We start from the raw sequence: 27637 nt of genomic DNA on the forward strand, positions 1-27637 counted from the left end.
GTATGCTATGTAGTATTTGATGAAAGCAATTCCTTTCAATAAAACTTGTAACCGGTGCAAATATAGAATTGCATATTAATGTTAAAAAAGCACCCTGTGTAGTATCCCCAAAATGATCATGTAAATTAAGAGTGTTTGTGGTGCGGTTTGGTTTGGTTTTGAGACTAAAAGTTATCCGAACCGCAAGATAAAAAAACATGTGGTTTGGTTTGGTTCGGTTGACTTTTAAAATAAAATCCGAACCAAATCAATGTCGTTTCGGTTGTATCGGTTGATGCGGGTTTTTTCGAGACAATACAATTTTTTGATTTCAACATTAAAATCACGTTAAAAGGCTAAAACACAACATGTTTTCAACAATATTTCCGAGAATGTTTTTAATTTCAACCAACATTACAATTTCATTTTTACCAAACAACATAGAACAAATTTAAAATGTAGACAAAAAATTATTATATTATGTAAGAAATGTAAAAGACTATGTTTGGATGAGGTAACCGAGAAATTTTAAAGAATTTAAAATTTCAGGCAATTCAAATGATTCAATTAAATTACTTTCATTTCTCAATACTTTTGTTTGGATGAAGAAATAAAAAATTTCATTGTCATCATTTTTGGGCAACTTTAAATTTTTTTAATTTTATGGGCCAAATTTGAAAATTGAAATTAGGGGTCAATTTGTAATTTTAAAAAAATTGAGGGTCAACTTATAATTTCTGAAAACAAATTGAGGGGTCAATTTGCAATTTTTTGGAAATTTATTTGGGTCAATATGAAAATTTTGGAAAATTTGAGGACCAAAATTTAAAATTTAAAAAATTATATCGATGAAGAAATTTTAAATTTTTTTTTTTAAATTTAACTTGAACAAAATACTTCATAAATTTTCATCATTTTGAAAATTCTTCAAATTATTATCCGAACAATGAAATTCACCTCAAAGTATTTAAATTCCCTCGAAACATTACATTACCTCAAAACATTCCCCCATCCAAATACACTCTAAGATTGTATCATTCTTTTATTTTTATTTTTGACAAAGATTGTATCATTCTCTAAAAGTTCAAGTAGCACATAAATACATTTTTGAAATAAAAAGTAACGAACCAAACAAATTAAATAAAATATGTCATTTTATAAAATAAAAAAATAATTGAGCTTATATGAGTATCGGTCTAGGTGACATAAATTTAATTAGTGTTTTTCTTATGTTGCGGTTTGGTTTGGTTTGGTTTGGTTGGTAAAATAAAAACCGCAAACCGAACCAAACAATGCAGTTGAGTAAAAAAGTGATCTGAATACATCCAAACCAAATGCGGTTTTCTGCGGTTTCGGTTTGAGTTGGCTCGATTTGAGGTTTTTCTATTGGATTGGTTCGGTTTTGAACACCCCTATGTAAATATATGTGAATTGTTTAATTTATCCTCATGATTTAGCCTTTATTATAAGTAGAAAAAATAAGTATTTTTTAGTGTTAACACCACGGTTCGTAGGGAAGAGGTCATAGTATTCTAAAGTTTGATCGAAAGGTAAGTAAAGTTTGATAAAAAAAAAAAAAATTATACTCAGATTCTTATGAACACTTGTCCTTTAGTTAAAATCCTATCTATTTTCTCTCTTCATTTTATCTTCTCCATTACTGCAAGTTTATTAAATAGATTCGAACTTATTTATTTTTTTTTACAAAAGAATTGAACTTATTTATTTAAATGTCACATTTTTGTATTTATATTTCTAACACTAGAATAATGTAGAAAATAGATGACAAACCTTCATTTTTATTGCAACTATGAATGATCAGCCTTCATTTTTATTAATTCTCCAACGTTATTCTCCCGTCTCTTTCTCCATTTTTTCGCTATTTTATCTTTACTTTCCACTCTCAACATCAAAAGGAATCCCCAAAGCTTCCCCAAAACTTTCACTTCTATATTTTAACATTTGGGAATATATAATCTCATGTGATATGAGAGTCCATTAAACCATCCACTTGAAGGGAGAGAGAAAGAGAATTTAGAAAAATGTGAATTTCAATCTGTTTCCCTAACCTTTACTTTATTTTTAAGGACGGAGGGAGCATAATGCACCGTGTGACACGGAGGGTAAACAACTGTTGTGGCAGCAATTAACTGGATTGATTTCTTCTCATGTGCATCTAATTGTTGTGTTTGTGGTGGGTTTAACGCTATCCGGTCGTTAAAGGAATGAAAGGGTAGAGGTACATCTATTCGGCTTGATGATTACTTATATTTTCAAGACAATTTTTCTATTTATAATTTCTTTAACCATTGCTCTGAGGGCACTGATTGGATTTTAATAGGTTCATAGATGATAATATGTTGTCAGATTTACCACTATGTGGGAGAAAATTTACAAAACGTGTGTGGATGGTTGTTCAATGAGTAGACTAGATAAATTCTTGTTATCTGAGGCTTGGTGCTTTCTATGGACGAATTGTGTGCATGTAGCCTTGGTAAGGGGGTTATCTGATCACTACCCAATTTTGTTAACTGTCTATGAGAAGAATTGGGGACCTCGACCGCTCCGTATACTGAAATGTGGGGCGAATTTTCCGGGGTATATAAAGTTTGTTGTTGACAAATTAAATTTGGTTCATGTGTTAGGGTGGGGAGGTTATGTTTTAAAAAGAAAAGTTGAAAATGATTAAAAGAAATCTTAAGGAGTGGCATCAAAACCACTCTCAGAACCGGGATGGTAAGATAAAAGTTATGAAAGACCGTATCCCTTCTCTTGATGCTTAGGGAGAAAATGGAGATCTGGGGGAGTATATTTTCTAATGGGATTGTGGTTGATCATCCCCTATTTTAAAGATTTGTTACGGCTACTTGATTGGATGGGGTTCCCATCAAAGTCCTTTTTGATTCTAAAAAAATTGTTGACTTCAAGTTATCTCATATTGGGATAATCTAGCGATGTTGCATAGGTGCGATACGGGTATGTTACCCGATACGATATGGATACCGATACAATTTCTAAAAATTTAAGGTGCGGGCAAGTCAATAGAATCACGAGGTGAATTAGCCCGTCTAAATTGCACTAGAGAGAATTGAACCTGAGACATCGAGGGAGACATCGAGGAGGAGCACACTCCAAGTCCTAAGCCAATACCACTAGGTCAACCCAAATGGGTTGAGTTTTGTTATATAATATAACATGAGACAGCTAAGTTCTTCAATTTACAACAAAAATATCACAAAAAAAGTTTTTAAAAAAATCGAAAATTAGAGTCGGTTAGAACAACAAAAAAAAATCATATTACTATATTATCATAATATATAAGAGAAACTCACAATTGAATAACGAGTAAAAATAAAGTTACCACAAATACACATCTAGTTTAGAAATTTAATTCCCATGTATTTTCAGCGCCCTGCGACAAAAATACGAAGTGTACATCCAACATTCAACACATCAAGTTTTTTTTTTTGAAGGAACACACATCAAGTTATTAACCCCAGAATTCCCTAAAATAAAAAAGTTACTACCCCAAGAATTGTTAAAATAAAAAAAATAAAAAACTAAATGAACAGGCCAAACAAACATTTCAACATTTCAACAAATACTTATCACTCTGAAGCTATGCTATGTAGTATTTGATGAAAGCAATTCCTTTCAATAAAACTTGTAACCGGTGCAAATATAGAATTGCATATTAATGTTAAAAAAGCACCCTGTGTAGTATCCCCAAAATGATCATGTAAATTAAGAGTGTTTGTGGTGCGGTTTGGTTTGGTTTTGAGACTAAAAGTTATCCGAACCGCAAGATAAAAAAACATGTGGTTTGGTTTGGTTCGGTTGACTTTTAAAATAAAATCCGAACCAAATCAATGTCGTTTCGGTTGTATCGGTTGATGCGGGTTTTTTCGAGACAATACAATTTTTTGATTTCAACATTAAAATCACGTTAAAAGGCTAAAACACAACATGTTTTCAACAATATTTCCGAGAATGTTTTTAATTTCAACCAACATTACAATTTCATTTTTACCAAACAACATAGAACAAATTTAAAATGTAGACAAAAAATTATTATATTATGTAAGAAATGTAAAAGACTATGTTTGGATGAGGTAACCGAGAAATTTTAAAGAATTTAAAATTTCAGGCAATTCAAATGATTTCATTTCTCAATAATTTTGTTTGGATGAAGAAATAAAAAATTTCATTGTCATCATTTTTGGACAACTTTAAATTTTTTTTAATTTTATGGGCCAAATTTGAAAATTGAAATTAGGGGTCAATTTGTAATTTTAAAAAATTTGAGGGTCAACTTATAATTTCTGAAAAAAAATTGAGGGGTCAATTTGCAATTTTTTGGAAATTTATTTGGGTCAATATGAAAATTTTGGAAAATTTGAGGACCAAAATTTAAAATTTAAAAAATTATATCGATGAAGAATTTTTAAATTCTTTATTTTTAGGTGTCATTTGAAATTTTTTGAATTTAACTTGAACAAAATACTTCATAAATTTTCATCATTTTGAAAATTCTTCAAATTATTATCCGAACAATGAAATTCACCTCAAAGTATTTAAATTCCCTCGAAACATTACATTACCTCAAAACATTCCCCCATCCAAATACACTCTAAGATTGTATCATTCTTTTATTTTTATTTTTGACAAAGATTGTATCATTCTCTAAAAGTTCAAGTAGCACATAAATACATTTTTGAAATAAAAAGTAACGAACCAAACAAATTAAATAAAATATGTCATTTTATAAAATAAAAAAATAATTGAGCTTATATGAGTATCGGTCTAGGTGACATAAATTTAATTAGTGTTTTTCTTATGTTGCGGTTTGGTTTGGTTTGGTTTGGTTGGTAAAATAAAAACCGCAAACCGAACCAAACAATGCAGTTGAGTAAAAAAGTGATCTGAATACATCCAAACCAAATGCGGTTTTCTGCGGTTTCGGTTTGAGTTGGCTCGATTTGAGGTTTTTCTATTGGATTGGTTCGGTTTTGAACACCCCTATGTAAATATATGTGAATTGTTTAATTTATCCTCATGATTTAGCCTTTATTATAAGTAGAAAAAATAAGTATTTTTTAGTGTTAACACCACGGTTCGTAGGGAAGAGGTCATAGTATTCTAAAGTTTGATCGAAAGGTAAGTAAAGTTTGATAAAAAAAAAAAAAAATTATACTCAGATTCTTATGAACACTTGTCCTTTAGTTAAAATCCTATCTATTTTCTCTCTTCATTTTATCTTCTCCATTACTGCAAGTTTATTAAATAGATTCGAACTTATTTATTTTTTTTTACAAAAGAATTGAACTTATTTATTTAAATGTCACATTTTTGTATTTATATTTCTAACACTAGAATAATGTAGAAAATGGATGACAAACCTTCATTTTTATTGCAACTATGAATGATCAGCCTTCATTTTTATTAATTCTCCAACGTTATTCTCCCGTCTCTTTCTCCATTTTTTCGCTATTTTATCTTTACTTTCCACTCTCAACATCAAAAGGAATCCCCAAAGCTTCCCCAAAACTTTCACTTCTATATCTTAACATTTGGGAATATATAATCTCATGAGAGTCCATTAAACCATCCACTTGAAGGGAGAGAGAAAGAGAATTTAGAAAAATGTGAATTTCAATCTGTTTCACTAACCTTTACTTTATTTTTAAGGACGGAGGGAGCATAATGCACCGTGTGACACGGAGGGTAAACAACTGTTGTGGCAGCAATTAACTGGATTGATTTCTTCTCATGTGCATCTAATTGTTGTGTTTGTGGTGGGTTTAACGCTATCCGGTCGTTAAAGGAATGAAAGGGTAGAGGTACATCTATTCGGCTTGATGATTACTTATATTTTCAAGACAATTTTTCTATTTATAATTTCTTTAACCATTGCCCTGAGGGCACTGATTGGATTTTAATAGGTTCATAGATGATAATATGTTGTCAGATTTACCACTATGTGGGAGAAAATTTAAAAAACCTGTGTGGATGGTTGTTCGATGAGTAGACTAGATAAATTCTTGTTGTCTGAGGCTTGGTGCTTTCTATGGACGAATTGTGTGCATGTAGCCTTGGTAAGGGGGTTATCTGATCACTACCCAATTTTGTTAACTGTCTATGAGAAGAATTGGGGACCTCGACCGCTCCGTATACTGAAATGTGGGGCGAATTTTCCGGGGTATACAAAGTTTGTTGTTGACAAATTAAATTTGGTTCATGTGTTAGGGTGGGGAGGTTATGTTTTAAAAAGAAAAGTTGAAAATGATTAAAAGAAATCTTAAGGAGTGGCATCAAAACTATTCTCAGAACCGGGATGGTAAGCTAAAAGTTATGAAAGACCGTATCCCTTCTCTTGATGCTTAGGGAGAAAATGGAGATCTGGGGGAGGATGAGGTGCAGGAGCTCCATGAGCTTTCAGAAAATGTATTGTCTTCAGTTAAGTCTTTGACAAGTATGAAATGGCAAAAGTCCCGACTGAATTGGCTCAGAGAAAGGGATGTGAATTCAAATATTTTCCGTGGTATTATGATGGCTCGCAGGCATACAAATGCTATTATTTATCTTTATGTTAATGGTGTTAAGATTGGTCGTGTTACTAATATACGCGCATAAGTTTTTAGTCATTTTTCAAATCACTTTGGAGCCAAAAAATATATTGAGACTAGGGGTAGAGAATTTAAATTTCAAGAAGCTTTGTATCTCTGAGAGAGGCAATTTTATCAAACCTTTTTCTGAGGAGGAGGTCGAGCTTGCAGTGTGGGATTGTGAAAGTTTTAAAAGTCCGGGTCCTGATGGCATTAACTTTGGCTTTATTAAGGATTTTCGGAATGAGTTAAAGAGCAATATTACACACATGTTTTGGTACCTTGATCCTTTCAATCCACTCTTAATTATTATTGCTACATCCTTGGTGAAACCACTTTTAGCCTCCATGCATATTTTTCTTTCTTTTTTACTAATGTGACTTGAATCATGTCACAAGTTTTGAACCCTATAATGATATATCTGTTTGATTTCTTTTGGAGTTAGATAGATGAGGATGGAGAAACATTTGATATTTTTGGATATGTTTTTAGTACTTTCTTTGCATTTGAAGACAAACAAGATGAGAGTTAGAGGAGTTGTCAATGGTATGAGGAACATATGGTATTGTTTTCACTCGAGTTGTTGTAATTCACTTTTATCCTGGATCATGTAACTCCATAGGTGTTTTGAGTGTTTTGTAGTAAGAAATCATGTAAATCAACAAATCAAGACATCACGTGAAGGATCAAGGATATGAAGTTTGAAGACCAATGGTTCTTTGAAGGTTTTTGAACACAATACAAAGTAAAGAAAATTCATTTCAATTTCATAGGAGTTTCCAGACGAAAGAATCATACAAAAAAACGGGACAAAATGCAAGAAATCGCACAGGAGAAGTTGCCAGATGCGTCTCTGTGCCTAAGGGTATGCGCCCCTGCGCACAGGCACGCCCATAATTGGCAGTTTTCTTGTTTTCCAAGCTAGATCGGTGCAAAAATCCCAGGTTTCTTATCTTAAATGTAATCATATGCTATAAATAGAGACCTTAACACACATTATTATTCATTCAGAAAGCTAACAGTTCAAGGCAAGGATCAAGCATTAGAGCTTAAATGCAGAGGATCTCCATCCCCTCTTGTTCTCTCTAGCGTATGTTTTTCTATTGTTTTGTTATGATATATGTTGCCATGTACAACTAAACCTCTTTGATTAAGGTTCTAAGATGAACCCCTTCTTATTTGTTAGATTCAATTAATAAAGTTTCTATTCAGTTATGCTTTTCTTCTGTCTAATTTAATTTGTTCTTGCATGTGCTTAATGTTTTTCAATTGAGAATCAGTTTGATTGATAACCCAGAATTATTCTTTTGTTTATGGTAGTTCTAATTACTTATTTCTTAATCATAGTTAATAAAATTAAGTATGAAACTTGATATTTTCTAAATCTTCCTTCTGGTAACGCCGTAACTTTAACTAGGTTAATTTACCACACATGATGTCATTAGGGTTAGTAAGGATTTCTAAATTGAGTTTCTTAAATCATAAGTAGACACCACATAACTGATGTTTTACTAAGTTAATTCCAACAAAGACGAAGGGAGGATTTAAGGATTCCCTAATTGTCGTTTTACCTCTGAATCACAAACCTAATCTTGAATTGGCGATGACAAGTCATCTTACGTTATTCTTAGCATGTTTTTCAGTCTTTTTCAGTAGGTTTTAGCAGAAAAAAGGAGGAGTATTAGAACGATTGCCTATGATTTCGGGACTTTTGTAATGTTTTCTATATTTGAGTTTGTAATTATAATTTTCCTGATACATAGAAATTTTAGGGGTTTTTTGAAGTAATTCACGAAGAAATCATGCAAACCCGCAAATCAAGAACATCCGAAGATTTGTCAAGACTTATGAAGACCAAGAATGAAGATTCAGAAGGCCTCAATAGACTTACAAGATGCAGGAATTATGTTCCTAAGTTCCGAGGCAAGTTATTTGAAGACAAAGACCTAAAACGCCGGAAAATCAGAGAAATTGGGCCCGGGAGGAAGTGCCATGCGCCTAGCACATCTGTCATGTGCCTAGGGTATGGTTTTTACAGCTTTTTTGTGGGTAAAGCCCGCACTTTTAGCCCAAACCCAAGTACAAACTCTCATTATAAATACAAGACTTCCTCATTCTGAATTTCTCGTTCAGAACTAGAGCAGTTCAAGAGGAAGACAATTCTAGAGCTTCAGAGGAGTTTCTATTTTCTCCTTGATTTTCTAGGGTATGTTTTTATCTTTAGTAATTTGTTTTTATTTACCATGTGTAACTAATTCTTTTTAGGTTAGAGTTCTAAGATGAACCTCGATTTATTTTTGTTGGATATTTATTAAATATAATGTCGTTTTATTTTATTTATCATTTGTTCGCTATTAAGTTTTATTAGGAAATTAGTTTATTTCTATAGTAGTGCAACTCTAGATTAGATACTTAGGTTATGACAAGGCTTAATATTAATATTACTATCCTGATGTTTATATCTTGATACTAATATCTATATATCTAGGAAGTAATTAGTTATAACTAGCGAAAGATATCAAAAGCGAGTTGACCCTAGTAATAAGTACTTAGAAGGTGAAATTACTAATATTGAGTAAAATATGCTGAACCTAGGATGTAATTAGTATAATAATTAATCAAACAAGTGTTTTCTTGAAGGAAATAAGTCGTAGCCTACTAGAACCATTCTCTTAAACCCTTGGTAAGGTAGATGCTGATAGGGCTGCCCGTTTGTAGAACTATCGAGAGAGAGAGAGAGAGAGAGAGAGAGAGAGAGAGAGAAGAGAGAGAGAGAGAGAGAGAGAGAGAGAGAGAGAGAGAGAGAGAGAGAGTGTTATGAGTGTCCTAAGATTCATAGATGGGTGGACCTAAGGAACCTTGGGCTTCATTGCCTTGGGAAATGATGGAAAGCCAACATAAAGTCTATGTTTTCAATTACCTTTGAGGTGGTAACCCCACATGTAAGGATCGCCGTGTGACCAGCAGGTGCAACAAAACATTGGAGGGATAAACCTATTCAATTGAGATAGTAGACCCCACACGTAAGGATCACCGTGTGATGAGCAGGTGAAACTTGACGACCGATTAGGTTAGCACGTCCCCACGACCTCATCACTTTTATAGTCTACCTAAGATAAATGAAACGCGACATTACTGTTATTTAATATCCAAAAATATAAATAGGGGGTTCGAAGAATCCTAACCGCTGCTTACTTTTCTACAATCAAAAACCGGTAAACTTTCTATGTTACAAACAGATAAAAATTTCAAATCTCTAACCCTTTACTCTTATATTATATCGCCAAACTAAAAATAAGCAACGCGAATTGTTTGGAAGAAATGACAATCCTTGTAGATATGATACTCTACTTATCACTTATTACTTGGTAACGATTTGGTACTCTTGTCTAATCCGCTACATCAAGTTTTTGGCACCGTTGTCGGGGATTGTTGATATTTTCGACTAAGCGATTCAAATTACTTGTTTTCTATCTTTATTTTTCAGTCATTTATTTTTCCACATTTTATTTTTCTGTTCTCAAAAATTCAAAAATTCCAAAAAAAATTATAAATACAAAAAATATTTAGTCTTAGTTGAGTCATTTATTTTTAGAGTCTAATTTATCATTTTGTTTATTACTAACATAGTTAATTTTTCTGTTTGCATTTAGTTTATTATTTCCATTTAGTACTGACCATTTTACTTTTTCTTTTTGTTTTTCCCATTTAATAACTAATCCCATTTTATTTTTTTCTTTTTATTTTAGAGTCATAATTTAGGTCATTATTATATTTCATTGCATTTTAGGTTAATTATTAGTCGTAAGAGTCGGTCTGATTTAATTTAACATTCAGGATTATGATTAGCATTTAGTAATAATAGTCATAGAGTCTCAAGTAGATCTAGGTTTTAATAGTAACATTAGGTATTAACTATAGTAGTTAATTTAGATTGAGTCTACATTACATAGAGTCTGTCGAGTCTAAGTGTACACACGTTAAAAACTAAGATCAATTATAATTAGAAATAAATTTTAAGCCGTCGGAAATAGGTCACAAACACCCTCATTAATTTTAAACTAGCTGTCATAAAATATTGTTGTATCAACTTCTTGAAGGTACCCAAACTAAAAAGTCTCATCAGAAGAAGATCAACATGGTGAGAACTAAACAAACAGCAAGGAAGACAATGAGGGGAAAACCAACGGGAACGGTGAAGAAAGATCCGCATGAGGAGATCAGACAAGTCAGCTTCATGGATGAGGTTCCAATCAAAATCTAAGACAAAAACGCTTTCAGAAGAAGAGACACAGTTATGATCAAATTCCATGAACTTTTCTATCCACCTACTCTCATGCATAAGGCATGGTATGGGCCTTTTGAGATAACCCGCATATGCAAGAACAATCGAGTTGAGATCGAGGACCACATTAGGTGGCTTGCAAACGTTCCAATTGAGGAAGTCATGACCTGCGATACTATATGCAAGACCTAAGTAGTAGAAGGGAGAAACCGGGTGCTCAAAGGTCTGAAAGTAACACTTAGACATATTTGTAAGGCTCGGGACGCTAAATATTCGCCGAATAGGAGGCAACTTATTTTGTCAAGCTAATGAGTCAAAAGAAGCGCTGAATAGGAGGCAACCTATTGACCGTCGAGACTCAGTCGTTAAACAAGCGCTGAATGGGAGGCAACCCATTATCTTTATTTTTTTGCATTTTTATTTTTCCTGCAAAGCTGAGATGATCTAGCTAATCAATTTCTTTTCTTTTCTTGTTGCAAATCCTCCAAGTATTATCTAATAAAATTTTATTCTTTTGCATTTACATATACAACCTTTCCTTTTATGCTTAAATTTATTTTAGTCTTAGGTAGTCAGTCAAAGTGTTTACAGCGGAGAGAGAGAGAGAGAGAGAGAGAGAGAGAGAGAGAGAGAGAGAGCTATGAGTATTCTAAGATTCATAGATTGGTGGACCTAAGGAACCTTGGCCTTCATTGCCTTGGGAAATGATGAAAAGCCAACATAAAGTCTATGTTTTCAATTACCTTTGAGGTTGTAAGACCCCACACGTAAGGATCACTAAGTGACCAACATCTGCAACCAAACATTGGAGGGATAGACATAGTCAACTGAGATAGTAGACCCCACACGTAAGGATCATTGTGTGATCAGCAGGTGCAGCTTGATGACCAATTAGGTTAGCATCATGGTAAGCCTAGGTACAGGTTTCCTTAGGCTTCTGTTTTTTATGTTTTCATTTTCTGTTTTTGCTCTTGGAGGGTTTTGGCATAGTCCCTGCTCTCTTGTGTGTATTTTTCTCTTTTTTAATAAAGTTGTTTTTGAGTTTGGCGGTATAGGATGAGGGTTCATTGGGATGCCAACCTAGCTGGGATGTCGTTGCTTCCCCTTGATGCTTGTCCAAGCTTCTGGTTTAGCAAATATATATATATATATATATATATATATATATATATATATATATATATATATACACGCGCACACACACACATACATACACACACACATACTAGGGATTAAATTACACTAATGTAATATCACACTAATATTATACCGCTCAATATCATTTTACTCTATTCATATTTTTCAAATTTCTTGGTTAGATTGTAAGTTAATATCATATAGATCATTCATCTAAAATTTAACACAAATCTAAAATAATTTAATATGTTACTGAGACCCACCAAGATTAATGGTTTATACATTTTTATTGAACACCATTAATCTTAACTGATTTAAAAAACATATCAAATGATTTTAAATTTGTATAAAAAAAATCATAGATAATCTATATGACATAAACTTACGTTTTAATGGTCAAATTTGAAATAAAAAATGAATCCCAAATAAAGATTGCGTGATTAGAATATGCGAAAAAACATGTAGAAAATAATAAAGATAACGTGATTACATATAAATGAGTTAAGGTACCATGATTCCATGATGAGAAGATGGAAACTATATAAAGTGTCTCTAAAAACCATTGCGCGCATACAAAAGGTTAAAAGTAGGGCCCTGTAAAAAGGAAAAAAGTGGTAGAAAAGAATAAAGGTACCATGATTTCATAGAAATGAATAAAGGTTGCATGATTCCATGATGAGAAGATGGAAAATATTTAAATTGTCTCTAAAAACCACTGCCCCCAAACAAAAGGTTAAAAGTGGGGCCCTATAAAAAGGAGAAAAAATGGTAGAAAGGAATAAAGGTAACATGATTCCATATTAATGAATTAAGGTAGCATGATTCCATCATGTGAAGATTGAAAATATTTCAACTTTCTCTATAAACCACCGCCCCCATACAAAGGGTTAAAAGTGGGGCCCTATAAAAAAGGAAAAAAAGTGGCAGAAAGGTATAAAGATAACATGATTCCAAAGAAATGAATTAAGGTAACATGATTCCATCATGTGAAGATGGAAAATATTTCAAGTTTCTATAAAAACCACCGACACCCTACAAAAAGGTTAAAAGTGGGACTTTGTAAAAGAATAAAGTTAGCATGTTTTCGTGATAAGAAGAGGAAAACAACAGTAGATGTTGGGAGTAGTTAATGAAACTACATGCATGAGTAGATGAAAACGTACTAACGTGGGTCCAACACTTTTTAAATGAGTCTCATATAATGCAATAGGACCCAAATAAGTTTCACGCGATAATATAATGGAAGTTAAAGTGAATATTGAAAAGAGAAACATGATAACGTTATTATTAATAAATATATTTCATTTTAACTTCTTCAAAAAAAAAAGACCTATTTGCAGATGTAACAAAAATTTTAAAAATGTGAATAACTTATAAGGAGATAATGATATTTAACTAAATTACCCTCCTCGATTATTTTTGTGTTAATTATTATCATAATTTCAAAGTAAAAGATATTGACTTGAGAATGATGAAAGTATTATTAATTAAAGGGCACAATTAGAAAAAGATAATTAATATTGAATTGAAAACTGAATGGGTCACTTATTTTGGGATAAAATAATTTTACAAATGGGTCACTCAATATAGAATGGAGGGAGCAATTTTTTTATTTTATTTTCTTACAATTATTAAACTTTTTTATCAATTAAAAATATTTTCGTTTATGTTACTTTTTTGTGTATATAAATACATTGTTTGGGCTTCAGTTAGGCATCCTTCATTTCACAAATACAAACAATGGCCAAGCTTAATCTTGTTTTATCATTCATTGTACATTTAATTTTGGCATCACTAGCTCCCTTGGTGTGTGAAGCCATTGAATATGATGATGAAAGTAGTAAAATTTACATTGTGTACATGGGCTCACTTCCTAAGGGATCAAAATATTCCCCAACCGCTCACCATCTCAGCTTGTTGCAAAATGTTATTGGTGGTAGAGACATAGAAAGTCTCTTAGTTCGTAGTTACAAGAGGAGTTTCAATGGTTTTGCTGCTAAACTCATTGATCAACAAAGAGAAAAGCTTGTCGGCATAAGCGGTGTGGTCTCAGTTTTTCCAAGCCAAGAGTTTCAACTTCAAACCACAAGGTCGTGGGATTTCCTTGGACTTCCTCAAACATTCAAAAGAGATAAAACTATTGAAAGTGATTTGGTGATTGGAGTCATGGATAGCGGAATTTGGCCAGAGTCTGAAAGTTTCAATGATAAAGGTTTATATATCTGCAGTCACAATCATAATAAATTATCTTTTACAATTATGACAAATAGTTTTTGAATATGAATTATCATACATAGTTGTTTTCTAAGCAATGATCATCTGTATGAAATACTCACCCGCCTAAAATGATACATCATTAATCAATTAGAATAATTTATGGTTATTATATTTAATTAATTTCTTATTTTACATAAATTTTTATATAAATGTTGTTTATCATGAGTATCTTATGACATTAAGCAATATTATTTATTATATTGAAGGAAGAAAGTGAAATTTATTTAGAAGATTGTAAAAACTAACTATATATAATCAAACAGGTCTTGGTGCGATTACAAAAAAATGGAGGGGAGTTTGTGCAGGTGGTGGTAACTTCAGTTGCAGCAAGAAGATCATCGGGGCACGATTTTATGGGTTTTTAGATGAGAGTGCAAGAGACAGTTTAGGACATGGAACCCACACATCATCAATAGCAAGTGGACGTGAGGTGAAGGATGTGAGCTTTTATGGTCTAGCAAAAGGAACCGCAAGAGGTGGAGCCCCATCTTCAAGGATTGCTGCATACAAAATCTGCAATGATATTGGTATGTGCATGGGTCATGATATATTAGCTGCATTTGATGATGGCATTGATGATGGGGTTGATGTCATCACTATCTCTCTTGATGCCCCTGATGTCATTGATTTTTGGAGAGATTCCATTGCCATTGGTTCTTTTCATGCCATGGAGAAGGGAATACTCACAGTGCAGTCTGCGGGAAACTTTGGCCCTACCCCAAGTAGTATTAGTAGTGTAGCACCTTGGTTATTTAGTGTTGCCGCAACTACCATAGATCGTCAATTCATTGATAAGATCATTCTTGGAAATGGAAAGACTTTTATTGGTAAGTCAATTAATACCATCCCTTCAAATGGCACAAAATTTCCAATAGCTGTGCGTAATGCTCAAGCTTGCCAAGCTGGAAAAAATGCATCCCCGGAAAAATGTGATTGTATAGACAAAAACATGGTGAAGGGTAAGATTGTTTTGTGTGGATCACCGTTAGGTCAAAGATTGACTTCTTCGAGTGATGCAATTGGTACAATCTTTAACGTGTCACACTCTTCTTTTGATGATTTATTTGTCACTAAGAAGCCTACACTTAATTTGGAAACAAAAGACTTTGTTCATGTTCAATCATACACAAACTCCACTAAATACCCTATAGCTGAAATTTTAAAGAGTGAGATCATCTATGACACCAATGCTCCTAGAATTACCATGTTCTCTTCTCGTGGCCCAAATCCTTTGGTTCTAGAAATTATGAAACCAGATATAAGTGCCCCAGGAGTGGAAATATTGGCTGCATATTCACCTCAGGCATCAATCTCAAATGATATGAGTGACAACAGGAAGGTTAAATACAACATTTTATCAGGAACCTCTATGTCATGCCCTCATGTTGCTGGAGTTGTTGCATATGTGAAATCATTTCATCCAGATTGGTCACCTGCAGCTATCAAATCTGCCATCATGACAACCGCTAAACCAGTGGGAGGTACTTATGATGATTTGGTAGGTGAGTTTTCTTATGGATCTGGGAATATCAATCTGCAACAAGCCATTCACCCTGGACTTGTTTATGACATCACGAAGCAAGATTATGTGCAAATGCTTTGTAATTATGGTTATGATGCTGAAAAAATTAAACGTATTAGTGGAGATAATTCAAGTTGCCATGGAGCTTCTGAAAGATCATTGGTGAAAGACATAAACTATCCTGCAATGGTGATTCTTTTACATAAGCATGTAAAGATTCATAGAACAGTCACAAATGTTGGCTTTTCCAACTCAACCTACAAGGCTACTCTCATCCATCATAATCCAAAAATCAAGATTAGTGTGGAACCAAAAATTCTCTCATTTAAATCATTAAATGAGAAACAATCATTTGTTGTCACCGTTGTTGGGGGAGCAAAATCAAATCCAACTGTGATTTCCTCATTACTTGTTTGGTCAGATGGAATCCACAATGTCAAGAGTCCTATCATTGTAATATCTTAATAGTCGATCATGTTGTTGTTCTGGAAAACTAAATAATTGATTGTTGAGTATTCAATTCTCATGCTATCTATCTATATGGCTCTTCAAGTTGATTTCTTAATAATCTAAAATTATATATTCATAAAACTAAAATAAAACAAAACCCAAAAACATGGATGATATAATAGCTCATGTATAACTAATTTTCTCTTTAACTAATTTGAATAATGTTATCTTTAACTAATTTGACATTAGTTTAAAATGAAAAAATAATTGTTAATTTTCACTAATAATCATTTTATAACTTAAAAAAACATTTTCTTTGATCCATCTTACAAGTCTAGTATTGTCTTATGTGTGATGCATACATTCAACTTAGAGCCCTTAATAATAAAAACCACCTTACAATACTTTCACAATGTCAAAAATCATAAAAAGATATACAAATTAATATAAAAAAATATTCATGCAATATTACTTATGTGAACATTATTAAGCGAGAGTTTTGTTACACCAATAGAATTCATAATTATTTTTGTACTCCAGACACTGCATATCCATCGATAGGAATAATAACCCCCCTCCCCCCACTTCATTTATGATGTCATATAGCACAACAAAACACATAGGAACAAATAAAGTTAGTCTAACACACAAAATATGATTCAAAAAATAGCCAAATAAAATAAGACAATAAAATTGCACATAGCAGAAAAATTAGTGTAACATATTTTTTTTTGTAAATATATATATATGTAACATCTCGCTCGTCAGCTAAAGGAAACTTTATCTGTTAAATGTATCAGAGGACTAAGGTTCATGGAAAGCGATTATGGTGAAGAATGTTAAGTACGACGGATGATATTTTTATGAAATATTAGTCAAGTGTGGTCTTATGTATCAGTGTCAAGATAAAACGATTAAGACGAAGGGCATTCTGGTACTTGCACTCAAAGAGGTATATAAGTGATTTTGGACACAAAATATTCATTTCTCCTTTCACTTTCTCTCTCTAGGTTTTGAGAGAAAGGATTTCTCTCCTCCGTCTCTCTATGAACCACCCCAATCTTCCCTCTCTAAGTCATCAAAGTCTTCCAAAATCATGCAATTGGTGGCTTAACAAGCAAGAAACAAGTAGAGGAAGAGATTAAAGCATGGTTTGTGGAAAGAGCTCAAGATCAAGAATGAAGAGGAAGCTAGGGTTTGATGTTTGATGCTTGAGAAGTTGCAAGAAACTTGTTTAGGTGAGTTCCATAGATAGTTTACCACCCTTTGGTTGTGTAAATTCATGTTAGAAAGTATTGATTTATGTTAATGAAGGGTTTTAAACCCTAATGTCCCTTTTGATCAATTCATGATGTTTACATGTTAGTTTGCCATGAAATATGTTATTTAAAGTCAATATATGTTGCTGGATGATTATGGTGCATTGTAGGATCGAATTTGACGAGTTTTGGGTCAAAACTGAAAATTTTACATCACATACCCGAAGAAACTCGCTAATAGCGAAATATTTCGCTATTAGCGAATTTCTTCAGAAGAATTACGCTCCAGGGTCGCTATTAGCGTAAGTCCCTGTTTTGGCCAGCATGCTTTTTGGCTGTTGGCTCATTGTGGGGTCGGTGGTGCATTCCGAAGCTTTTATTTCAACGTTTTACAACTTAATAACCCCAAAACAACATCTAGGCAATGCACATAACATCAAACGATTCTTGAAATGAAAATCATGGCAAAATTAACAAGAATGGAAAGAGTGAATCAAAAGAGGCTAAGCCGATATTATTCGGGTAGCAAGGAAATAAGAAAGGGAATGAATGTAGAGCCTCGACATAGTTGTTGAGAACTAGCAAAATAGCATGAATCCCTAAGTATGTCAAGTATAGGAATGAATATGTAAGTAAGACGCGAAGTGTATTCTCTTCGCATATGAGCTAGAATGACTTAGCAAGTATGTAAGCTGTGGATTGATAAGTTATTTCTCTCCACCATGTTAAGTATGTACAAGCATGAACAAGTATGAGTTACCGCTAATCGGATCGATCAAGGTTCCGAGGTAAACATGTAAGCATGAATAGGTTTAACCTTCATTAACGACAAGACCATGATTAATGTAATGTAGGTGGCATGTCTCTTGTTATCCACATCAGGGGGATACGAGGGGTTTTCGTGATGAGCATGGTTCAAGCCGCAAGGGACCCACATGTCACTGAGTAAACAAGACGTAGGTGCTCGTGTGTCTTGTTATCCACGCCAAGGGGATACGGGAGGTTCTCGATCCAAGGGGAACGGTTCAAGCCGTAAGGGACCCACACGACACCGAGGGAGTCCGATGTACGTACATCGGTAATGTATGGGATTGTTCTCGGGGTTACTCCACCCGGGGCTATCCGTAAAATGAATCAAGATAATGTTTGTATGTTCAACGCTAACATAATGAATGAACTTAGATACGTTTATGCATGATATGGCTATGATTATGTTTATGAATGAATTCACGTATGAGTATGCTTATGAACAAAAGCATGAGATGTTATAAGACAAGTACAAGTCATGTATAGAACAAGTAAAGAATATGAAACAGATGACGATCTTAGGTTTCCCCTAATCGTCCGGTTTAGGTTTGTGTCATGATTATGTTAGGTTAGGCCTCGATACGTAGAGCGTATTCTTGGCAATGCGGTCCTAGATTTCCCCTCGGCCGCCATGACACGTATAGGAAGTGAAGCCTATAACAAGTAAGATAAACCTATGACGGGTCTAGTATGCACTACCGTCTAGGAAAGCATGACCACACATGTATAATCAACCGTCAGGTTGTATTGTAGACACGTGGTGACCGTAAGTTTCCCCTGAGGTTACCTATAGCCTAGGATTTAGGGGAACTAACTGAGACATTATGTCTCATCCCATTCCTTATTTCTTTCAGATAAGCAGGATGATTATCCATGTTCGTAGCCGGATGGATGTTACATCAAGAGTTCGTTCGTACCGCTGCAGGATGTTATGGTCATCAGGGATGTACTTTTATGTATGGACGAGATGTATTTTTATTGTTTATACGAACGTGACTTGTTGTATATATTATTCATTCGGAAATTTTATGTTGTATATTTTTAATGTATCCAGTACTAAAGATAACGCTCATGCTAAACTTTCTAGATACGTCTAGTATGGGTGTTACAATATATATGAGAAGGGATCCATTGACTCCAAGAGTAAGTCTTTAGACTTACTCCAAATAATGGCCCTTCATTTTAATAGCAATTAATGGCTATGATTAATTGTAATAATTGTTATGGTGAGATTCTTTCATCTCTAAACATGTGTATTTCCAATTCTTCTGTTATGTCTCTCAACGTTTTTGATTTTTCAATTTTTGAAATTCAATTTTCCTGTAAACAACCTTCGACAAAGCTTCTTGTTGTTAGGGTTTAATTGGTGCACAAAATTTTATTTTATTTTTCTACAGATTGAATTGATGTGCTTATCTTCGATTCACAAGACAACATGATTACCACACTTGCTTCAATCTCAGTAGCTATTATTTAACACACATGGTGGATCGAATCAGGATATTGTCTTTGAGAAATTGCAATTTGTGCTTAGTGGCATGTGGTTCCCTTGAGATCTAATTCTCTTAATCTATACAATTACTTCTTTCATGAAAGGATTTTGTCAAAAAATACAAATAAAAAAAATCTTGAAAGGGGATGACATACACATCAGGGTATTCTGGTTTATTATTAATCTCCATTGCTAAATTTTGAATTCTGAGTGCAAGCTTATTTGATCAATGGTATCCGACTTTAAACTTCAAGAAGAAGGAGTAAAAAGGCCTCACCATAACAATTATTACAATTGATCATAGCCATTAATTGCTATTAAAATGAAGGGTCATGATTTGGAGTAAGTCTAAAGACTTACTCTTGGAGTCAATGGATCCCTTCTCTCTCTCTCTCTCTCTCTCTCTCTCTCTCTCTCTCTCTCTCTCTCTCTCTCTCTCTCTCTCTCTCTCTCTCTCTAGGGCATTTCAAATGAGATGACTCTTTAATATGAGAGGGTGAGGGGAATTGATCTCAACCCTTAGATTTAAATAAATGGCTAAGATTAAATACTCCTTTTTCTATTATCCTGCACCCTTTTGTTATTCAATCTCATAGTTCATTTTCCTAGATACCTACGCTCAAGTCTTCACCGATTTGGTTTTCAACAACTGCAACAAATCTCTTCTTTCCACAAAGAAAATTAATTCATGGAGTTAAAATGTTGAATTAAGCACCCAATTTCGCATGTGTTTGGCTCCTCAGTACCCCTCTCTCTTCTCCACAAACATCAATTTTCTTTTTCTTTTCAATTTGAAGATTCACCATCTTTTCATATAGCCCACCTCCCTCAATTTTTTCTCGTGTCTCACATTAAAGTGACCAATGGAATGAATTTTATCTGTATATCTCCATTCAATTGCAAAACCAAGAATTTTATATGTATTCCCTTAATAGAGTCGATAATCACAAACAATACCGAAAATTTGAAAAAGGGGTTTTAATTGATATAGATTGACAGAGATAACCAACACCATACCAAGAATTTTAAAAGATATTATATTTTTTCTGGGACAAGGAGGTTTGAAACTTTGAATTGATATAGCATGTTGAGAGAAAGTACATAGAAAAATCATGGAGAAGGTGTTACGACGGCAGAGACCAGAGAAGGAAGGAGAAGCGTTTAGGGAGGAAAGGAGATAGAAAAAAAATCTTGTGTTTTTTCTAAACCTATGCATTTTCTAATATGCACCGTAGAATTTAATCTAATGGTCATTTTTTATTCCTCTCACCTCTCATTATAAAATGTCCTCTCATTTGATACATCACACACATATATATATATATATATATATATATATATATATATATATATATATATGGGGTTTGCTAGAATTAAATAATTATATATATATATATATATATATATTCATATTTACTTTTTTGCCAAATTTGTCCATAACTCCAATCAAATATCTACACTAAAATTAAATAATTAATTAATTTAATAATTGAAAATTGAACAAATAGATCTGTACTGCCATATCGGCTGCTGAATTTGTTATATTTCAGTCCGCGATTGTATTAACAAATGATTTCAAATATGAAAATACCAACAAATTGATCTTTCTATATTTTACATGCCTAAAGACAGTGGCGGAGCCAGGAATTTTGTCGAGGCTGGGCTAAATATTGACGGTAAATTCACATGTAACACAATATATAAATAGTCATATATCGAAATAAAAGAGACACGTCATTTTGTTGATAAAAGTACAATTTAAAATAAGAGAGATGAAAAAGAAGAATTTATAAATATATAATCTAATATATTAAGGAGAATTTGGTTGTATTGGAGAGAGGATTAGGGATATATGAGTCTCAAATCCACAATTAACTATGTCCAAATAATCCAGAACGTGAGAAGATTAGGGAAAAAATTAGGGATATAGTTCTGGGTGAGTTATGAAAGAATTAAAAAGAAAATTAGGATTATTAAAGAAAATTAGGATCAAATCCATAAAAAATTATGGACATAGTTTACTAAGTTAGGGATATTTGATCCATATATCCCTATAATTATGGACATAGTTTAGTAAGTTATGATTTATGAAAGAATTAAAAAGGAAAAGAAAATCAATTAAAGAAAAAAACGTGAGTTCTGGGTTAAAAAAAGAATTAAAAAGGAAATAAAATCAATTATAGACAAAATTAGTTTACTAAGTTAGGGATATTTGATCCATATATTCCAATAATTATGGACACTACAAGAAATTTAGCATTTTGCGACACTTACTCTGCGACCTTTGATTCAAAAATGTCGCAAAGTGCACTTTTGCGACAGTTGTCGCGACCTTTGTGGTCAACAGCCGCATATTTTAAGCTAAAAAGTTACATGGCTCCTCCTCAAAAACAAAAAAAAATAATTTTTGCTCAAATATTTTTATCACTACCCTTTCCCGTATCTCCCTCCCACAGCTCAATCTCTCACTCATTCTCACTTCTCCCGATCTGAACCCCCAAATCTCCATCTCACTCTCAAATTTGACAAACTTCACTCCAGTTCCTCGTTCACCAACTCACTCCTCTTCCTCGTTTACCTTCCTCACTCGTTCACCAACTCACTTCATTCCTCTTTCACCGGTTCGAATTTCGAAATCGAAATCGTACCCAAATCGCAAAGATTTGTATCAGTGCTGCTTCCTCTCAATCGTTATGCCTTCTCACACTCGCACACTCGTTCTCACACTCCCAACCTAGCTCACACTCTCGATTCAGATCCAAAACCTAACCTAGCTCTGAATCGGTCCAATCGGTGCTACAATCGGTCCAATCGGAACTAAACTCACTCAAACGGAACTAAACTCACTCAATCGGAGCTCAATCTCAGAATCTTCTCACTCAATTGGAACTCAAACGGTGCTCAAACAGTTTGGGATAAGGATGGCCATATAGTCACCAACTATCACGTTATCAGGGGTGCTTCTGATCTCAGGTTGGTAGGTTTTTTGCTTCTTTTAATCAAATTTTCTAGCTGATTTCTCAAACTTATACTTGTGATGTATTTGGGAAAACAACTTAATTAATTAAGCTCTTATTGAATTAGGGCGTGTTTGCATAAACAACTTGATTAAGCACTTATAGTATAAGTTCTTATCATAAAAGTGTTTTTCATATAAGCTACGTCTGTTTCCATAAGCTACTCTAGAGGGCTTATCATAATTTGTTGAAAGCAACATAATAAGTCCAAATAAGCTGTAAATATGCCATTGCAAACACATGTCTGGTTGAGTCATATGCTGGTAGCAAGTGGGAACTTTTTAATTTAACTCAAATCTGTACATTCATGCAGTGTGATTTTTCTGAAATTAAATGGATGTTAATTTTTTTTTTGAAAGTACATCATTTAATGCGCTGATATATTCAATATGACACTTTTTAAATGAACACAATTTTTATTCCTTAATCAATGATTATATTGCCTAAAATAAAAAGGGAGATGATAATGGTTTGGTTTTTTGTGTTGAGTTAGGTATTTGATATATTGAATTCCTTTAATTGAATTCATTTCCTACTCAACAGGGAGATGGTTTATGGAAGAATGTATTGAGTTAGATATTAGATATATTGCATCGTGTGTCTAAATTGAGTACTCCTGTTCGATGGTACTGAGTTCAATTCCTACTCATAAAAAAAGTACTCCTGTTCATAGAGATGCTAGTTATTTGCAGGGTCAATCTTGCTGACCAATCAACCTATGATGCGAAAGTTGTTGGTTTTGACCAAGACAAGGATGTTGCCGTGCTGCGTGTTGATGCGCCTAAAGACAAGCTCAGGCCCATACCTGTCGGTGTCTCTGCTGACTTGCTTGTTGGTCACATTGGGAACCCGGTAAGATTTCCAAACCAAATTGGTGGATATTGTATTGTAAATGTGTATTCACTATGAAATTTCCAATCTATAGAGATGATGGAAATCCCGGTTGAACACTGTAAACTGTTTTCATGAGCTATTATTTGATTTTTGCAGTTTGGACTAGATCACACTCTTACAACTGGAGTCATCAGGTATGAAAACTGTAAACTGAATATTTTAATGCAACTTTTTTCCACAACTCCCAAGAAAAGAGCTTTTACATGTATTTTTTGTTGATTGAGTTTTTAGTTTTTACTAATACATTTTCTCAAAATAGTGGACTTCGGCGAGAAATTAGTTCGGCTGCAATTGGTCGTCCTATTCAAGATGTTATACAGACAGATGCAGCAATTAATCCCGGTAACAGTGGAGGGCCACTCCTGGATAGTTCTGGAGACCTCATTGGGATAAATACAGCTATATACTCTCCATCTGGTGCATCGTCCGGTGTTGGATTTTCTATTCCTGTCGATACTGTGAGCTCTGACTCTTGCCTCTCTTTATTCAAATGTTTTAAAAACTGAACCGAATGGTACAATCACTTGAACTCCGTCGTCCACACTTCAGCTCTCTTACTGCATTACTGCACCCACTTAAGGTAAACCCTTCTCTTGATACTTAGTTGTGATTTTGCTGAATTTTGAATTGAATACTTAAAATGTTAGGTTTTAGAATTGAAATGTTAGTGTGTTTGTTAATGAAGATTCTGAGATGTTGTTGTTGTTTGATACTTTGACTCTGTTAATGATTTTTTTTTTTGTGGATTTAGTTTTGGTACTAAGTTGTTTCGTTTTAGTTTTGGTTCTAAGTTGCTTCAATGTATTGCAATTATTACTAGTAATTTTTAGTGGATTTAGATTCACTATAGTCGCTGTTTCACACAGTTGCCGCAATCACACAAATTGAAGGCTCTCCCTCTCTGTCATTTCCTTTTCTATGACTGTAAAAAGAAACAAAATTGAAGGCAAATGAGGGAGCATTTGTTCAATAACTTCATAACAATTCAGTTCACAACACAAAGGAAAATCAATCCATTGTAAATTTGTAATTTTAATGTGGGTGAATTTAATGTGGGGTTATTTCTAGGATCTAAAATTGGTTACGATGAAATGAGTCAATTGTGGCGGCGGTTGGTTCATTTCATGTAACAGGGGTTTGTTTTCTTTCACACAGTCACATAAGAGTTTGTTTCATTTAAGGGAGATGGTGATGTGGTCAAATTAAAAGCGCTCAATTAATCTAATAGATTATATTTGTGTGACTGCAGCAACTGCGTGAAATAACAATTTGCCGTCGCTCTCTCCTACTTTACTTCCTCAAGGTAAAGACATTGTTTTCCTCACTCATATATTATTATATATTTCCCCTTTTCATATTAACATTCATAACAATTTCTTCTTGCTAAATTACATTGCTGCTTTGTTGAATCAACAATTTCTTGCTTGTATCAGTCTTAAAAAAAAAACATTCGCGATATTGACTAATGCCTCTGCAGTTCCTTCAATATGACTATTATTAGTTTCAAATTTTGAGAATAATGTTGAAAACATTTTCTTTATATATAATTTGCAAAATTATGAATACAGGACGAGGCTTGGGCAGCAGGTGGCAGTGGTATTCTCTTGAGAGCTCATAATGGTGGCAAGTCATGGATCCGTGACAAAGCTGCTGACAACATTGCTGCAAATTTATACTCAGTAAAGTGAGTATAACTGTTACTAGAGTCTACTTTTATGTAACTGTACTTGATTATGCGTGTACACTATAAAACCTCTAATTTACTTGGTATAGCTCTCGTCCCAACCAAATCAGGTTCCTCATGTTGTTGATATATTCTCCACTTATATTGTTCCATCGGTTTTGTATTACTCCTTTCCTATTCTCAAGATATGCTAATAGAATCAACCGATAATATTTTGTAGAATATAATAAGTTGTGTAGTTGTGTAAAACTGGAGGAGATAGCACCTGTATCATGGAAATAACTATGGACTAAACTATAAAATGGATGGAGATGATCTCGTTGGAGAAATGAAAGTGGTCACCTCAGTAAGAGTACCTCCTTACTGATATAGGGATTATTATACACCCAGCGACCAATTTCCACTAAACGGATCAGATACCCTCTCCATTCTGTTACACTTCTCCAAATACCTCCTCGTTGTTTCTCTGTTTACGATTTCCTCACCTTTCTCCAATTCTAACCTGCTAGCTGTCCATATTTTGTTACTCCTTCCCGCTCCTTTTTCTTTCTTCCACATCTGCAGCCATTAGTCCCTTTCTCCGTCGATACACACATGCTTTGCTCTTTAGGCCCAATACCACTACTTTCCTTTCCTTTTTCCCCTTCCTATAAACATGCACCATAGGCCTATCAGATGCAATTATCGGAAATAATATTTTATCCGTTATATTGTTAGCACATGATGAAAAAACTTCCACACATAAAAAATAAACATAGGAGATTATGAAGGTCAGAGTTTGTAGAACTTTTATTGATAATAAATCTTGTAAATGGTTTTACTTGCTGCAGGTTCATTGATGACAAGAAGGGATTTGTATATGGAAATGATGGAGTCTTTCTTCGCTACCTTGGATAGAGCTTTAATTTAGCATGGTAAATAACAGTCTCTTGTTTCTAGCTGACATAAGTTATCTTTCAATGCCACAAGTAGTTTCAGCTGCCTCATATAACTGTCTGTATAGTGTTTTGTGATATAGATGAGGTTGGTATACTTGGACTTTGTAATTATGGGTTGAATATTGTCATGTATTAGTGTTGCAAATAGCGAATGGTGGCAGACCTAAAATCTGCCATATAAGCACGCCATTGCGACTTATGGTGCTTCCGGCAACCATCCCTTTACAAGTTTCCTACGGGGATGTCAAAAAAATCCGCCACACCTTGCCGTCATTCAGAAGTAATGTCCTTTATTGAAAATTTGATGTCAATTTGTGAGTCCTTGTCTGCTTATGGTGTTCACAGATAATAGATGACAAGCTAATGATGTGTATCCATGTGAATTCTGGCTTGGTATTTTTTAAGGTTTCTTTTATAAATACCTGACTATCTACTATCATGCAGGTTCCTACCAACCCAGGTCTAGAAGCTGCTTCTTTGAATCGAAATGCTGAAAAAATTGAAACACCAACCTTGGGGGTAAACTTGAAAAATGATGGAGCAAATGATGTGACAAATTCTAGAGTTGAAGCCCAAACAAATGTGCCGATTTCCAACTCAGAAGTTTCAAGACTTGATAAAAATAGTGATGCATCAAACTGCAACACAAAATTTATGAAACCAGCCACAGCTGAGAGTGTTGTGAATTTGATATTTTTAGTTATATATTTTTGTATTTTATGTATTTATTAATATATTTATTTAAATTGGCAACAAAAACTGCCCCATTCATTTTTTATTTTTTTTTAAAAAAATCTTAACATTTGCGACTGTTTTGAAGGGTCGCAAGCCTTTATTTTTTTTATAAAAAACTTAACATCTGCGACTGTTTTGAAGGGTCGCAAGCCTTTATTTTTTTTTAAAAAAACTTACCATCTGCGACTGTTATGAAGGGTCGCAAGCCCTTTTAAATTAAATTAAAGCGCTCCTTTGCGACGGTTGGTAACTGTCGCAGCACCTGTTGCGGCAGTTGGAGTGGCTGTTCTAGGAAGGGTCGCAAATGACTGTTGCGACCCCAACAAATGTGACTGTTGAGGAACAGTCGCAAATGTACATTTGCGACCCTTCTAACAGTCGCAATCAGCGTTTTTAACAGTCGCAAAATTTAATTCCCATGTATTTTCAGCGCCCTGCGACAAAAATACGAAGTGTACATCCAACATTCAACACATCAAGTTTTTTTTTTTGAAGGAACACACATCAAGTTATTAACCCCAGAATTCCCTAAAATAAAAAAGTTACTACCCCAAGA

At 33.8% G+C, this 27637-nt stretch overlaps 1 protein-coding gene and 1 pseudogene across 1 annotated transcript; both read left to right on the forward strand.

Annotated features, from left to right (window-relative positions):
- Nucleotides 1-13740: 13740 nt before the first annotated feature.
- On the forward strand, nt 13741-16109 carry LOC146953948 (subtilisin-like protease SBT4.3; annotated as a pseudogene).
- A 6525-nt stretch (nt 16110-22634) lies between these two features.
- On the forward strand, nt 22635-27105 carry LOC146953949 (protease Do-like 1, chloroplastic; the record flags this gene model as incomplete). The annotated part of the gene is made up of 8 exons (XM_085712854.1): nt 22635-22786; nt 23523-23682; nt 23821-23858; nt 23984-24304; nt 24974-25027; nt 25293-25408; nt 26239-26322; nt 26791-27105. Coding segments are annotated over 4 exons (597 nt in total), but the record flags the coding sequence as incomplete, so codon positions are not given.
- Nucleotides 27106-27637: the final 532 nt, after the last annotated feature.

The sequence above is a fragment of the Medicago sativa genome, chromosome 1 (genome assembly GCF_051527215.1).
Source record: "Medicago sativa cultivar Bolivia chromosome 1, Bolivia_mono, whole genome shotgun sequence".
Classification (NCBI taxonomy): Eukaryota; Viridiplantae; Streptophyta; class Magnoliopsida; order Fabales; family Fabaceae; genus Medicago; species Medicago sativa.